General features: G+C 42.5%; 1 protein-coding gene across 2 annotated transcripts in view; it reads left to right on the top strand.

Moving 5' to 3' along the window:
* The window catches only part of LOC311146890 (serine/threonine-protein kinase STK11-like), a 67,289-nt gene that overhangs the window by 44,574 nt on the left and 5,555 nt on the right, over positions 1 to 17,160 (top strand). The window contains exons 8-10 of one of the 2 annotated variants that reach the window (XM_084183512.1): positions 3,201 to 3,258; positions 6,715 to 6,908; positions 15,302 to 15,517. In XM_084183512.1, the coding sequence (XP_084039638.1) occupies positions 3,201 to 3,258; positions 6,715 to 6,908; positions 15,302 to 15,495 (446 nt within the window). In that variant the 3' untranslated portion in view covers positions 15,496 to 15,517. Of the gene's footprint in view, positions 1 to 3,200; positions 3,259 to 6,714; positions 6,909 to 15,301; positions 15,527 to 17,160 lie in introns of both variants that reach the window. The other variant, XM_084183513.1, reaches the window with a different exon arrangement.

Here is a 17,160-nt window from a genome sequence, read left to right as displayed (position 1 = left end):
TATTTGAGATTCTTCAAATAGCCACCCTTTGCCTTGATGACAGCTTTGCAAACTCTTGGCATTTTCTCTACCAGCTTCACCTGGAATGCTTTTCCAACAGTCTTGAAGGAGTTTCCACATATGCTGAGCAATTGTTAGCTGCTTTTCCTTCACTCTGCGGTCCGACTCATCCCAAACCATCTCAATTTGGTTGAGGTCGGGGGATTGTGGAGGCCAGGTCATCTGATGCAGCACTCCATCACTCTCCTTCTTGGTCAAATAGGCCTGACACAGCCTGCAGGTGTGTTGGGTCATTGTCCTGTTGAAAAACAAATGATAGTCCCACTAAGCCCAAACCAGATGGGATGGCATATCGCTGCAGAATGCTGTGGTAGCCATGCTGGTCAAGTGTGCCTTGAATTCTAAATAAATCACAGACAGTGTCACCAGCAAAGCATCCCCACACCATAACACCTCCTCATCCATGCTTTACGGTGGGAAATACACATGCAGAGATCATCCGTTCACCCACACCTCATCTCACAATGACCCGGCAGTTGGAACCAAAAATCTCCAATTTGGACTCCACAACAAAGGACAAATTTCCACCTGTCTAATGTCCATTGCTCGTGTTTCTTGGCCCAAGCAAGTCTCTTCTTATTATTTGTGTCCTTTAGTAGTGGTTTCTTTGCAGCAATACGACCATGAAGGCCTGATTCACGCAGTCTCCTCTGAACAGTTGATGTTGATGTGTCTGTTACTTGAACTCTGTGAAGCATTTATTTGTGTTGCAATTTCTGAGGTTGGTAACTCTAATGAACTTATCCTCTGCAGCAGAGGTAACTCTGGGTCTTCCATTCCTGTGGCGGTCCTCATGATAGCCAGTTTCATCATAGCGCTTGATGGTTTTTGCGACTGCACTTGAAGAAACTTTCAAAGTTCTTGAAATTTTCCTTATTGACCTTAATGTCTTAAAGTATTGATGGACTGTTGTTTTTTATTGCTTATTTGAGCTGTTCTTGCCATAATATGGACTTGGTCTTTTACCAAATAGGGCTATCTTCTGTATACCCCCCCTACCTTGTCACAACACAACTGATTGGCTCAAACGCATTAAGAAGGAAATACATTCCACAAGTTAACTTTTAAGAAGTCACACCTGTTAATTGAAATGCATTCCAGGTGACTAGCTCATGAAGCTGGTTGAGAGAATGCCAAGAGTGTGCAAAGCTGTCATCAAGGCAAAGGGTGGCTATTTGAAGAATCTGAAATATAAAATATATTTTGATTTGTTTAACACTTTATTTTGGTTGCTACATGATTCCATATGTGTTATTTTGATGTCTTCACTATTATTCTACAATGTAGAAAATAGTAAAAAATAAAGAAAAACCCTTGAATGAGTAGGTGTTCTAAAACTTTTGACCGGTAGTGTATATCTACAGAAATAAGTCAGATCCTGCTTCTGTTGCCTGTTCGGGTGTTTGTTTAATTGCCTACTGATTCCGTGAGCACCAAGCCTCACGCAACAATTTCACAAATTCGGCTGTTTTTAATCGTTTCTATGCTGTAATAAAGGTTTTACACTTTTTATCGTTAGACCAGCTTCTCTGGTATTATTTATCATTTATTTAGTGTTTACACTGTTCCAAATTGTCAGCATTTTTCAATGTATTATAATAATAATAACCCTATTTTTCCTTGATCTCCTTCTTATTGATATTATTATTATTATTATTATTATTATTATTATTATGGTCATCATTATAATAATAAGTAATGTCATTATCATTAGTAGTCTTAGTATAGCAGCCTTGTATAACCACCATCGAGCTGTAGGCCTAAGAGCGCATCCTGTTTAGTCTTAATACCGTAACTTACTTAGGCCTACAGTGCATTCGGAAGGTATTCAGACTGCTTGACTTTTTCCACATTTTGTTACGTTACAGCCTTATTCTAAAATGGATGTAATAGTTTTTTGCCTCATCAATTTACACACAATACCCCATAATGACAAAGCAAAAACAGGTTTTTAGACATTTTTGCAATTGTATTAAAAATAGAAAACTGTATCATTTATATAAGTATTCAGACCCTTTACTCAGTACTTTGTTGAAGCACCTTTGGCAGCGATTACAGCCTTGAGTCTTCTTGGGTATGACGCTACAAGCTTGGCACACCTGTATTTGGGGAGTTTCTCCCATTCTTCTCTGCAGATCTTTTCAAGCTTTGTCAGGTTGGATGGGGAGTGTCGCTGCACAGCTATTTTCAGGTCTCTCCAGAGATGTTAGATCGGGTTCAAGTCCGGGCTCTGGCTGGGCCACTCTAGGATATTCAGAGACTTGTCCCGAAGCCACTCCTGCGTTGTCTTGGCTGTGTGCTTAGGGTCGTTGTACTGTTGGTAGGTGAACCTTCGCCCCAGTCTGAGGTCCTGAGCGTGTTGGAGCAGGTTTTCATCAAGAATCTGTCTGTACTTTGCTCTGTTAATCTTTCCCTCGATCCTGACTAGTCTCCCAGTCCCTGCCACTGAAAAACATCCCCACAGCATGATGATGCCACCACCATGCTTCACTGTAGGGATGGTGCCAGGTTTCCTCCAAATGTTACGCTTGGCATTCACCTCCCTGACCAAGGCCCTTCTCCCCCTAAACTTCTTCCAGATCTATGCCTCGACACAATCCTGTCTCAAAGCTCGACGGGCAATTCCTTCAACCTCATGGCTTGGTTTTTGCTCTGACATGCACTATCAACTGTGGGACCTTATCTAGACAGGTGTGTGCCTTTCCAAATCATGTCCAATCAATTGAATTTACCACAGGTGGACTCCAATCAATTTGTAGAAACATCAAGGATGATCAATGGAAACAGGATGCAGATTACCTCAATTTTGAGTCTCATAGCAAAGGGTCTGAATACTTATGTAAAAAAGGTATTTCTGTTTTTTTATTTGTAATACATTTGCAACAATTTCTAAAAACCTTTTTTCTCTTTGTCATTATGGGGTATTGTGTGTAGATTGAGGGAAAACATTAATTTAATCTGTTTTAGAATAAGGCTGTAACGTAACAATATGTGGAAAAAGGGAATGGGTCTGAATACTTTCCGAATGCACTGTAAATGTGTATTCTTCCTCTGTACAATTATTATTATATTTCCCCCATTTATCTCCCTTTTCTTCTCCGCTCCTGTGCCTTTACATTTAGCTTCTTTGTCTTCTTCAGGAATGCTTGAATATGATCCCGTCAAGAGGTTTTCGATACAGCATATAAGGCAACACAAGTAAGTGACTGAAGTAATCCATGTTGAAAAGAGCCTAAATGGCACCTTCCAAGTCTTTAGTTCGATTCCATTCATCTTCTGATTCGATTTAACTGAAATTGAATTGACCCTGAATGTACCAGTCCATATACAGGTCTTGCTACTTACAAAGCATGTAGAGGTCTGTAATTTTTTATCATAGGTACACTTCAACTGTGAGAGACGGAATCTAAAACAAAAATCCAGAAAATCACATTGTATGATTTTTAAGTAATTCATTTGCATTTTATTGCATGACATAAGTATTTGATCACCTACCAACCAGTAAGAATTCCGGCTTTCACAGACCTGTTAGTTTCCATCTCTCACAGTTGAAGTGTAACTATGATAAAAAATTACAGACCTCTACATGCTTTGGAAGTAGGAAAACCTGCAAAATTGGCAGTGTATCAAATACTTGTTCTCCCCACTGTAGATGGCTTTGCCCTCAGCTATGCTGTGAAGTCTGTCACTGTTCATATCAGACTGTTCGACTGTTCGTTCTAGTGTTCCACACAGAGAATTAGAATGAATTTGTTGTGATTCTCTGGTTCTACTGCTCCTCCAGCATCAAGGACAGACAGACTGACTGACTGAGACCTGAGGTGGCAGAGTGAGGGTCACTTTATAGAACACACATCTAAATGTAATGTAATGTAAATCTCAAGCTACGAGTTTCTCTAAGAACCTCAGACAATGAGATTTGGCCTTGGGGAGAGTTGAGATATCTTCTTCAGAAAATAGGAATGTTAGCACACCTTGTGGTGCTGTCTAGATGCTTCAAAATGAAATAAACGAGTAATGGTACGCTAGAAACCGAGAAATCATATATCATGTTTTTTTTTGGTATGCAATAAGCAGGCTTGACATTTTTTTTGAGACAAGCAGATTATAGATTTTAAATTGTCAGAATGGACAAGTAAAAAAAATCACGCCAAAATCACAATATCAAACAATTAGGCTACTCCAATCAGAATTGGATCATAGTGTCCTCCGGATGCAATGTGTTACATACTGTCCTCCCAATCTCTGCAGAGCATATCGGAGTAGAACTATTGTAGGCCTGCATTGACAGGCATGAGCGGTCTTTCCATAATATGCAGTCACGAGATGGGTTTTTAAGGTCAAAGTGAGCCTAGATGAAAGTGTGCACATTTTGTTGATATTCATTTCTAGTTAGTGAGTTAGTTGCCCAGTTATAGCACATTCTTGGTCAGCAATGAAAAGTCTTGGTGTGTGCATCAACTGTGTGTGCCAGTGCGAGTGGGCCATTGTCAGAAGAGAGAGCGAGAGAGACATTGCAGTAGCAGGTAAAATAATGATAGACAACAGACTAACTAGATAACCAATTTAAAACATATTGTGTAGTTTGGCTGGTTATCTTGCTAGTTAACTATTTAGGTATTAGCATGTATTAATATAATTGTCATGTCCGATGTCCTAAAAAACTTTCCACTGGCACTGTATAACTGCAGTTGATGAAACCAATGCTGCATACTCCGGTCTCAAGCGCTCAAAATCTAGTGTTGAGAAATCATTCTGACACCATTGGAAAGCTGGGATTCTCCACTATTCTATACTGGCCGTAAAAAAAATATTATTAGAATAGCCTAATTGACAAGTAATTTCTATGTTGTCAAGATCTTCCTGAAAACAGAATATTTTAGCCTTACAAGTAGATACATGTCTTAGTTAGCTACCTTGCGTTGAAGTCGCCCATCTTAGCCATTTGATCCCTGGTTCATTGATTGAGGGAATTATTTTATAAAGTAGCCTATCAGTGCAGTATTTCACTTTGGGGGGCGGGGGTTAAGTGTCTTTCTTAAGGCCACAACGGCAGGAGATATAATACATGGGATCGGAGACCAGCAGCCTTCCATTGTCAATATCAGTGATAATAATTAATTGTATTTTGTGAAGGGGTTCCTTCAATCATACAACACAATTTTCAGTCACCTTTTTGGCTCATCTTTTGGTGGGGGACAAGTGACTTGAGCTTTCGACCTGAGCTTTCGGACAAGTCAAAAATCTGTCCTACTTGTCCAAAGTTGCTAAGAAAGTTAATTTCAAGTCCTGCAATAAGGTCTATTGCATCCCTGTGACATATGTGCGTGTGCATACGGTAGTCCAAACATACAGTTAATATTATTATTAGTTACACGCTCGCTGATACCGACAATGTCCTCCGATGACGTCAGTGCGCTAGGAAAGTAGAGACGGGTACGGAGGGAGAGGAATAATAGAGAGAGAGGGAGAGAGAAGCTGCTCAAAGCATGCTGAAGTCTAGTTATGAAATGTGGCCATGTCTTCAACCTATGTAGACAATGCCACGCACCTTTACATAGAACAATCCTAAAAGTCCCTCGTCTGTCACAAATGTTTAATGAAATTATATTTAAATTTACTCTGACGGTTGTCCGTGGTGTTGGTCCCTCAGCCGGTCGAAATTTGAGAACAAAATATCAACAGGAAAGTATTACTAAACCGATTTCAAAACGCGGGTCTATGTGTGTGGCAATCAAGATGTGCCTTCGGTCATGATCAAAACACATGTACAAGACTGAAGTACACGCATGCAAACCATGCATACTCACTGAAGTCTTGCATGTGTTTATATGGTTTTACGCATGTTTCAGGTCATAGAAATTTCAACTTTAGTACCAGTGCTCTAAAAAGTTGGGTAAACAATACTTTCTTGTGGATATTTTGTCTCAAATTTCAAGCAGCTGAAGGACCAACACCACGGACAATCTGCAGAGTAAGTTCAAATATAATTTCATTCAACATTCTGGCTTGTAGAGTACCATTTCCAGAATCCAACACCGTCTGGTCCCCAGGCAAGCTAAAATCAATTTTCTCCCTTTCTGTGTTTGTGTGTGTGAGAGAGCGCGAGAGAGAGACCGAAAGAGGAAAAGAGAGAAGAGAGAGACTGCGCTTTGAAAATACTTTTAGCAATCTTGACTAAAACGAGCTCCAACGACTGTGATGAGACTCAGTTTCCATGGTTACTAATAAGTCAGTGAGAAACGGAAAGAAATTAACCCTAGGGAGAGAACAAGAGGGGGAGAGAGAAAGAAAGGAACCCTAATCACCCCCTCAGTAGCCCTCCTGGTGAAACACCCTCCACAATTGCCTCTGATGGTGCCTCATTTAAACTCTTTATAGCAGCACGACGCTGGGTATAAAAGCAGTGAAGCAGAAATAAACCACCCCCTTGTCACACACTGAAATACACTTTCTATAACTGGTTGGGTTGCATTAAAATGTAGCTAAGTGTCGGCATATGAAAACTGACTATTAAGTCATGATACAAACATGTGGGTCTGCCTATTGGAGCGGTATAGGGCTATACTGGCTTACCTAAATCAGAAGTTTTGCCAAGATGTGTTTAGTAACTAGTAACACAATACCTTCCCCCACTTCGCCTTCTGCCCTTAGCTGGGTACGTAAAAAACACCCGCCAACGGAGACACCGGTGCCGATCCCTGCCAGCGCGGAGAGCCGGGACGTGTGGCGCAGCATGACGGTGGTGCCCTACCTGGAGGACCTGCACGGGTACACCGAGGAAGAGGATGACGAGCTCTACGACCAGGAGGACGACATCATCTACACTCAGGACTTCACTGTGCCAGGTAAGAAGGGGGGAGCCCTACACTCAGGAGAGAGGGAGACACACACAAACACATCTACACTCAGGACCTCTCAGTGCCAAATGTATTGAAAATGAAATCTAATTTACATACACTACCGGTCAAAAGTTTTAGAGCACACTCTGGAATGCATTTCAATTAACAGGTGTGACTTATTGGAATTTTTTTCCGTCTTAATGCGTTTGAGCCAATCAGTTGTGTTGTGACAAGGTAGGGGGTGGGGTATACAGAAGATAGCCCTATTTGGTAAAAGACCCAAGTCCATATTATGGCAAGAACAGCTCAAATAAGCAAAGAGAAACGACAGTCCATCATTACTTTAAGACATGAAGGTCAGTCAATACGGAACATTTCAAGAACTTTGAACGTTTCTTCAAGTGCAGTCGCAAAAACCATCAAGCGCTATGATGAAACTGGCTCTCATGAGGACCGCCACAGGAATGGAAGACCCAGAGTTACTTCTGCTGCAGAGGATAAATTCATTAGAGTTACCAGCCTCAGAAATTGCAGCCCAAATAAATGCTTCAGAGTTCAAGTCACAGACACATCTCAACATCAACTGTTCAGAGGGGACTGTGTGAATCAGGCCTTCATGGTCAAATTGCTGCAAAGAAACCACTACTAAAGGACACCAATAAGAAGAAGAGACTTGCTTGGGCCAAGAAACACGAGCAATGGACATTAGACCGGTGGAAATGTGTCCTTTGGTCTGGAGTCCAAATTGGAGATATTTGGTTCCAACCGCCGTGTCTTTGTGAAACGCAGTGTGGATGAACGGATGATCTCCGCATGTGTATTTCCCACCGTAAAGCATGGAGGAGAAGGTGTTATGGTGTGGGGGTGCTTTGCTGGTGACACTCTCTGTGATTTATTTAGAATTCAAGGCACACTTAACCAGCATGGCTACCACAGCATTCTGCAGCGATACGCCATCCCATCTGGTTTGGGCTTAGTGGGACTATCATTTATTTTTCAACAGGACAATGACCCAACACACCTCCAGGCTGTGTAAGGGCTATTTTACCAAAAAGGAGAGTGATGGATTGCGGCATCTGATGACCTGGCCTCCACAATCACCCTACCTAAACCAAATTGAGATGGTTTGGGATGAGCCTCGAGTCAGGCCCCTCTCTGTCAACCGGACGGGACCTCCTAGAGTCGACACGGAGCCCCGCCGATCCATCACGACTGGTCTGCTGACGTAATCGTCTGTGGTTTCAACAGGCTTCCCGTTGCGACGGCCACGAAGATCCATCTGCTAGCCCCGGCCTGCTAGCACACGCAAACAGCCGTGCTTCCTGCTAGCCTGTGCTGTAGCACCAATTCGAACTGCTCTCGGACTCACATATTGCTGTTCACTGGACCTTATGATCACTCAGCTGCACAGCTGATGCATGCTGTACTGTTCCTTTACACGGTACCCTGTCCTGTTTATTTGTTTAGCCTCAGCCCAAACTTTAATTGCCATTACCATTTGTTGTCTTAGCTCTCCCGAATAACACCTGTGATTGCTTTATGCCTCTCTCCCATGTCAATATGCCTTGCCTATTGCTGTTCCAGTTAATTCTTATTATACAATTTCACTGTAGACCCCCAAGTCCCTCTCAAACTGCCTCAAATACCTCCTTTGTTCCACCCCCCATATACGCTGAGACCGGCTCAATCGGTGCCTCCAGTGATGCTATCTCTTTCATTGTTACCCAACGCTTAGGTTTACCTCCACTGTACTCATATCCTTCCATGTCCTTGTCTGTACATAATGCCCTGAATCTATTCTACAACGCCTGGAAATCTGCCCCCTTTATTCTCTGTACCCAACGTACTAGAAGACCAGTTCTTAAAGCCTTTAGCCGTATCCTTATTCTAGTCCTCCTCTGGTGATGTAGAGGTTAACCCCTGCAGCCCCCAGTATCACTCCTACTCCCCAGGAGCTATCATTTGTTGACTTCTGTAACCGTAAAAGCATTGTTTTTTTGCACGTTAACATCAGAAGCCTCCTCCCTAAGTTTGAGTTATTCACTGCGTTAGCACACTCCACCAACCCTGATGTTCTAGCAGTGTCTGAATCCTGGATTAGGAAGGCCACCAAAAATTCAGAAATGTCCATCCCCAACTACAATATTTTCCATCTAGATAGAACTGCCAAAGGGGGTGGAGTTGCAATCTACTGTAGAGAGAGCCTGCAGAGCTCTATCATACTATCCAGGTCTGTGCCCAAACAGTTTGAGCTTCTACTTCTAAAAATCCACCTTTCCAGAAATAAGTCTCTCACTCTTGCCGCTTGCTACAGACCCCCCTCAGCCCCCAGCTGTGCCCTGGACACCATATGTGAATTGATTGCCCCCCATCTATCTTCAGAGTTCGTACTGCTTGGTGACCTAAACTGGGATATGCTTAACACCCCGGCCATCCTACAATCCAAACTAGATGCCCTCAATCTCACACAAATTATCAAGGAACCTACCAAGTACAACCCTAAATCCGTAAACACGGGCACCCTTATAGATATCATCCTGACTAACTTACCCTCTAAATACACCTCCGCTGTCTTCAACCAGGATCTCAGCGATCACTGCCTTATTGCCGGAGTCCGTAACAGGTCCGCGGTCAAAAGACCACCCCTCATCACTGTCAAACGCTCCCTAAAACACTTTAGCGAGCAGGCCTTCCTAATTGACCTGGCTCAGGTATCCTGGATGGATATCGATCTCATTCCGTCAGTAGAGGATGCCTGGTTGTTCTTTAAAAGTGCTTTCCTCTCAATCTTAAATAAGCATGCCCCATTCAAAAAATTCAGAACTAAGAACAGATATAGCCCCTGGTTCTCCTCAGACTTGACTGCCCTTGACCAGCACAAAAAACATCCTGTGGCGTACTGCATTAGAATCGAATAGCCCCCGCGATATACAACTTTTCAGGGAAGTTAGGAACCACTATACACAAGCAGTTAGGAAAGCAAAGGCTAGCTTTTTCAAACAGAAATGTGCATCCTGTAGCACTAACTCCAAGTTTTGGGACACTAAAGTCCATGGAGAATAAGAGCACCTCCTCCCAGCTGCCCACTGCTCTGAGGCTAGGAAAGACTATCACCACCGATAAATCGAGAATTTCAACAAGCATTTTGCTATGGCTGGCCATGCTTTCCACCTGGCTACCACTACCCCGGTCACCAGCTCTGCACCCTCCGCTGCAACTTGCCCATGACTTGAAAGCCAAGTTAAGAAACAGATCACCAACCATTTCGAATCACATCGTACCTTCTCCGCTATGCAATCCGGTTTCCGAGCTGGTCATGGGTGCACCTCAGCCACGCTCAAGGTCCTAAACGATATTATAACCGCGATCGATAATAGACATTACTGTGCAACCGTTTTCATTGACCTGGCCAAGGCTTTCGACTCTTTCAACCACCGCATTCTTATTGGCAGACTAAATAGCCTTGGTTTCTCAAATGACTGCCTCGCCTGGTTCACCAACTACTTCTCAGATAGAGTTCAACGTGTCAAATCGGAGGGCCTGTTGTCTGGACCTATGGCAGTCTCTATGGGGGTACCACAGGGTTAAATTCTTGGGCCGACTCTTTTCTCTGTGTATATCAATGATGTCGCTCTTGATGCTGGTGATTCTCAGATCCACCTCTATGCAGACGACATCATTTTGTATACATCTGGCCCTTCATTGGACACTGTGTTAACAAACCTCCAAACGAGCTTCCATGCCATACAACACTCCTTCCGTAGCCTCCAACTGCTCTTAAACACTAGTAAAACTAAATGCATGCTCTTCAATCAAACGCTGCTGGCACCCGCCCACCCCGACTAGAATCACTACTCTCGACGGGTCTGACCTAGAGTTTGTGGACAACTACAAATACCTAGGTGTCTGGTTAGACTGTAAACTCTCCTTCCAGACTCACATTAAGCATCTCCAATCCAAAGTTAAATCTAGAATCGGCTTCCTATATCGCAACAAAGCCTCCTTCACTCATGCTGCCAAACATGCCCTCGTAAAACTGACTATCCTACCGATCCTTGACTTCGGCGATATCATTTACAAAATAGCCTCCAACACTCTACTCAGCAAATTGGATGTAGTCTATCACAGTGCCATCCGTTTTGTCTCCAAAGCCCCATATACTACCCACCACTGTGACCTGTACGCTCTTGTTGGCTGGTCCTCACTACATATTCGTCGCCAAACCCACTGGCTCCAGGCCATCTATAATTCACTGCTAGGCTTATCCCCGCCTTATCTTAGCTCATTGATCACCATAGCAACACCCACCCATAGTATGTGCTCCAGAAGGTATATCTCACTGGTCATCCCCAAAGCCAACACCTCCTTTAGCCGCCATTCCTTCCAGTTCTCTGCTGCCAATGACTGGAACGAACTGCAAAAATCTCTGAAGCTGGAGACTCTTATCTCCCTCACTAACTTTAAGCATCAGTTGTCAGAGCACCTTACCGATCACTGCACCTGTACACAGCCCATCTGAAATTAGCCCACCCAACTACCTCATCCCCATATTGTTATTTATTTTTCTCATTTGCACCCCAGTATCTCTATTTGCACATCATCTCTTGCACATCTATCATTCCAGTGTTAATACTAATAGTAATAATTTTGCACTATGGCCTATTTATTGCCTTACCTCCATAACTTGCTACATTTGCACACACTGTATATATATTTTCTGTTGTATTTTTGACAATGTTTTTTTTTACCCCATATGTTGTTGTTTTTTATCGCACTGCTTTGCTTTATCTTGGCCAGGTCGCAGTTGTAAATGAGAACGTGTTCTCAACTGGCTTACCTGGTTAAATAAAGGTAAAATAAAAAAGTTGGACCGCAGAGTGAAGGAAAAGCAGCCAACAAGTGCTCAGCATATATGGGAACTCCTTCAAGACTGTTGGAAAAGCATTCCAGGTGAAGCTGGTTGAGAGAAGAGTGTGCAAAGAGTGTGCAAAGCTGTCGTCAAATATAAAATAGATTTTGATTTGTTTAACACTTTTTGGGTTACTACATGATTCCAAATGTGGTATTTCATAGTTTTGATGTCTTCAATATTATTCTACAATGTCGAAAATAGTAAAAATAAAGAAAAACCCTTGAATGAGTAGGTGTTCTAAAACTTTTGACCGGATGTGTACGTATTCACACCCCTGAGTCAATACATTAAAGAATCATCTTTGGCTGCGATTACAGCTGTCTTGGGTTAAGTCTTTTGTGTTAAGTCTATAAGGGCTTTGCACACCTGGATTTTACAATATTTGCCCATTTATTATTTTCCAAATTTGTCAAGCTGTGTCAAATTGGTTGTTGATCATTGCTAGACAACAATTTTCAAAGCTTGCCATAGATTTTCAAGTAGATTTAAGTCAAAACTGTAACTCGGCCACTCCGGAACATTCACTGTCTTCTTGGTAAGCAACTCCAGTGTATATTTGGCCTTGTGTTTAAGTTATTGTCCTGCTGAAAGGTGAATTCATCTCCCAGTGTCTGGTGGAAAGCAGACTGAACCAGGTTTTCCTCTAGGATTTTGCCTGTGCATAGCTCCATTCCGTTTCATTTTTATCCTGAAAAACTCCCCAGTCCTTAACGATGACAAGCATACCCATAACATAATGCAGCCACCACTATACTTTAAAATATGGAGTGTGGTACTCCGTAATGTGTTGTATAGGATTTGCCCCAAACATAACACTTTGTATTCAGGACAAAAAGTGAATTGCTTTGCCAATTTTTTTGCAGTATTACTTTAGTGCCCTGTTGCAAACATGATGCATTTTTTGGAATATGTGTATTCTGTACAGACTTCATTTTCACTCTATCAATTAGGTTATTATTGTGGAGTAAATACAATGTTGATCCATCCTCAGTTTTCTCCTATCACAGCCATTAAACTCTGTAACTGTTTTAAAGTCACCATTGGCCTCATGATTAAATCCCTGAGCGGTTTCTTTCCTCTACGGCAACTGAGTTAGGAAGGACGCCTGTATCTTTGTAGTGACTGGATGTATTGATACACCATCCAATGTGTAATTAATAAGTTCACCATGCTCAAAGGGATATTCAATGTCTGTTTTTTTGTTGTGTGTTTTTTACCCATCTACCAATTGGTGCCCTTCTTTGCGAGGCATTGGAAAACCTCCCTGGTCTTTCTGTGGTTGAATCTGTGTTTGAAATTCACTGCTCGACTGAGGGACCTTACAGATAATTGTATGTGTGGGGTACAGAGATGAGGTAGTCATTAAAAAATCATGTTAAACATTATTATTGCACACAGAGTGAGTCCACACAACTTATGTGACTTGTTAAGCACATTTTTACTACTGAACTTATTTAGGCTTGCCGAAACAAAGGGGTTCAATACTTATTGATTCAAGACAATTCAGCTTTTCATTAAAAAAATAAATATATATATATAGATATCTAAAACATAATTCCACTTTATGGGGTATTGTGTAGGCCAGTGACAAAAAATCTAAATGTAATAGATTTTAAATTCAGGGTGTAACACAAAATAATGTGGAAAAAGTCAAGGGGAGTGAATACTTTTTGAAGACACTGTACAGTGGGGAAAAAAAGTATTTAGTCAGCCACCAATTGTGCAAGTTCTCCCACTTAAAAAGATGAGAGGCCTGTAATTTTCATCATAGGTACACGTCAACTATGACAGACAAAATGAGAATTTCTTTTCCCAGAAAATCACATTGTAGGATTTTTAATGAATTTATTTGCAAATTAAGGTGGAAAATAAGTATTTGGTCAATAACAAAAGTTTCTCAATACTTTGTTATGTACCCTTTTTTGGCAATGACACAGGTCAAACGTTTTCTGTAAGGTTTTCACACACTGTTGCTGGTATTTTGGCCCATTCCTCCATGCAAATCTCATCTAGAGCAGTGATGTTTTGGGGCTGTCGCTGGGCAACACAGACTTTCAACTCCCTCCAAAGATTTTCTATGGGGTTGAGATCTGGAGACTGGCTAGGCCAATCCAGGACCTTGAAATGCTTCTTACAAAGCCACTCCTTCGTTGCCCAGGCGGTGTGTTTGGGATCATTGTCATGCTGAAAGACCCAGCCACGTTTCATCTTCAATGCCCTTGCTGATGGAAGGAGGTTTTCACTCAAAATCTCACGATACATGGCCCCATTCATTCTTTCCTTTACACGGATCAGTCGTCCTGGTCCCTTTGCAGAAAAACAGCCCCAAAGCATGATGTTTCCACCCCCATGCTTCACAGTAGGTATGGTGTTCTTTGGATGCAACTCAGCATTCTTTGTCCTCCAAACACGACGAGTTGAGTTTTTACCAAAAAGTTATATTTTGGTTTCATCTGACCATATGACATTCTCCCAATCCTCTTCTGGATCATCCAAATGCACTCTAGCAAACTTCAGACGGGCCTGGACATGTACTGGCTTAAGCAGGGGGACACGTCTGGCACTGCAGGATTTGAGTCCCTGGCGGCGTAGTGTGTTACTGATGGTAGGCTTTGTTACTTTGGTCCCAGCTCTCTGCAGGTCATTCACTAGGTCCCCCCGTGTGGTTCTGGGATTTTTGCTCACCGTTCTTGTGATCATTTTGACCCCACGGGGTGAGATCTTGCGTGGAGTCCCAGATCGAGGGAGATTATCAGTGGTCTTGTATGTCTTCCATTTCCTAATAATTGCTCCCACAGTTGATTTCTTCAAACCAAGCTGCTTACCTATTGCAGATTCAGTCTTCCCAGCCTGGTGCAGGTCTACAATTTTGTTTCTGGTATCCTTTGACAGCTCTTTGGTCTTGGCCATAGTGGAGTTTGGAGTGTGACTGTTTGAGGTTGTGGACAGGTGTCTTTTATACTGATAACAAGTTCAAACAGGTGCCATTAATACAGGTAATGAGTGGAGGACAGGGGAGCCTCTTAAAGAAGAAGTTACAGGTCCGTGAGAGCCAGAAATCTTGCTTGTTTGTAGGTGACCAAATACTTATTTTCCACCATAATTTGCAAATAAATTCATTAAAAATCCTACAATGTGATTTTCTGGGAAAAAAATCTCAATTTGTCTGTCATAGTTGACGTGTACCTATGATGAAAATTACAGGCCTCATATTTTTAAGTGGGAGAACATGCACAATTGGTGGCTGACTAAATACTTTTTTTCCCCACTGTAAGTTTACATTGATTTGAGTAATATGAGTTGCCGATCGTATTTTTAAAAAGTGTAGTAAGTGTGAAGAAGTGCTCTTAGTCTATATATGTCTCTCTGTGTGTGTGTTTGTGTCTGTCTCTATGTGTGTGTTTCTGTGTCTGCAACTATGTGAATGTGTTTGACTGTAACGGTGTTCTGTGTTGACCGGTCTCTATTCCCTCTCTCTGTCCACCAGGGCAGGTACCAGAGGAGGACTTAGATGAGGGTGAGGTGGATCGGAGCCGGGCCCAGGCCAAGCCTGTTTGTGTGAACGGGACGGAGAGCAACGCCAAGCCAGAGTGCAGGTCCTCGTCCTCATCCAACCCCTCCCGCAAAGGAATATCCACAGCCAGCAAGATTCGCAAGCTCTCCACCTGCAAACAGCAATGACTGCACCTCAACAACCCACCTGGTGAGAAGGGTATGTTGTTGTGTTTGTGCGTACACCTGTGTGTGTGGATGTGTACTATGTAGGTGTAATATTTTTTGCACTCTTTCAAAAAGCATTTACTCCCACCTGGCTGTGTGTGTGTGCCTCTGAGTGATGGAGTGAATTGTGAATGAGACGTTTGTGCTGGGGGGAGGGGCACTTCTTCTTCTTCTGCAGAGAAGACCGAAGGGAAGATGGAGGGAGACTAGAGGGAGGGAAATGAAGACAGATGGAGGGAGTTACAGGAGGAGAGTGGAAAACAGATTCTCAGACAGTGATGCTACTCCGCAGTCTAATGGGATGGAGTAGAGCGTGTGGTGGAAGGGAGGAGAGGAGAGAAACTGATGAGATTCAGCAGTCTTCTGTATGAGTCATCTCCATCACACCACTGCTCCCCAGGCATCCTCCCAGAGACGGAAGTTCAGAGAGGGCGTGGGCACACACATACACACACTTCACAACTGCATTAGGATGGCACACAAGCCTCTCTCTCTTTTACACACAATCAGCCTTTGCACTAGCAGTCATAAAACTCTCGCTCGCACACACACAGACTGCAGAGCTACTTGGTAGGATGTGCAGCAAAGTGTCTATATTAATTTGTTATAGAGATGACTCACATTGGTCTAGATGGAGTGGGCTGCAGGCAGGATGTTGTTTCCCTCTCTGTCCATCGCTCCCTCTCCGTCAGCTGTATTTTCTCTCTGATCCCGCCTGCCCGGCTCTCTCCTAAATAACCACCTATTCATTCATTCTCCCATGTAGGGTCTGCCATCATTCAGCTGCTTTATCTGTGTGTTGCTGGAGGTAGAGGGAAGTCTCGATCACTTTGTGTGTGTGGTTGTGTGTGTGTGTGTGACAAATAAGCCTGGGATGCTCATATAAGGAAAAGTGTGCCCTTAACCTTTTCACATGTGAGTTCCAAATATCTCTTAACGGTAGCCCCAGCGTGAGTTGTTTTATGCACGTGATGTCAGCATGCACTCACTGTTCCAAATTGTGATTGTTACGCAACAGGACAGTTAACACACGCTGCCTGTTAATTATCTATAGGCTTTGTTTCAACTTGTCAATTTCAAATTATTTTCTAACAACAGTTTGAATTGAGATGTGTTCCGCCTCCTCATTAATTCACATAGAAGTAGCCCATTTCAGCGTTGCGGACAATTTATGTTTGAGGCTTTACTGAGCCGGACAAACTACTCTCTTCGAGGAGAGCCCACGCACTTCACCAATGTTTCCGCAGATCAAGTATGCAGACATTTGCGCAGTCTTGCACGAATTGGCACATTTTCTGTCTGGCGCTCGCATTGTCTTCCTTGTTGTTTTCCTTACAAATAATGACTTTGGACATGTGTGTGTTCCTATCAAAGTAAGTGCCTTATTTTCTGTATATCGTGTTGTCGTTTCTATGTAGCATACAGTATGTATGTACACTACCAGTCAAATGTTTGGACACACCTACTCATTCAAGGGTTTCTTTATTTTTACTATTTTTTACATTGTAGAATAATAATGAAGACATCAAAACTATGAAATAACATATGGAATTATGTAGTAACCAAAAAAGTGTTAAACAAATCCAAATATATTTGAGATTCTTCAAATAGCCACCCTTTGCCTTG

This window comes from Coregonus lavaretus (genome assembly GCF_964263955.1).
Source record: "Coregonus lavaretus genome assembly, chromosome: 19".
In the NCBI taxonomy this organism is placed as follows: Eukaryota; Metazoa; Chordata; class Actinopteri; order Salmoniformes; family Salmonidae; genus Coregonus; species Coregonus lavaretus.
Note: the sequence above shows the minus strand (reverse complement) of the source record. Positions and strands in the feature narration are given on the sequence as shown.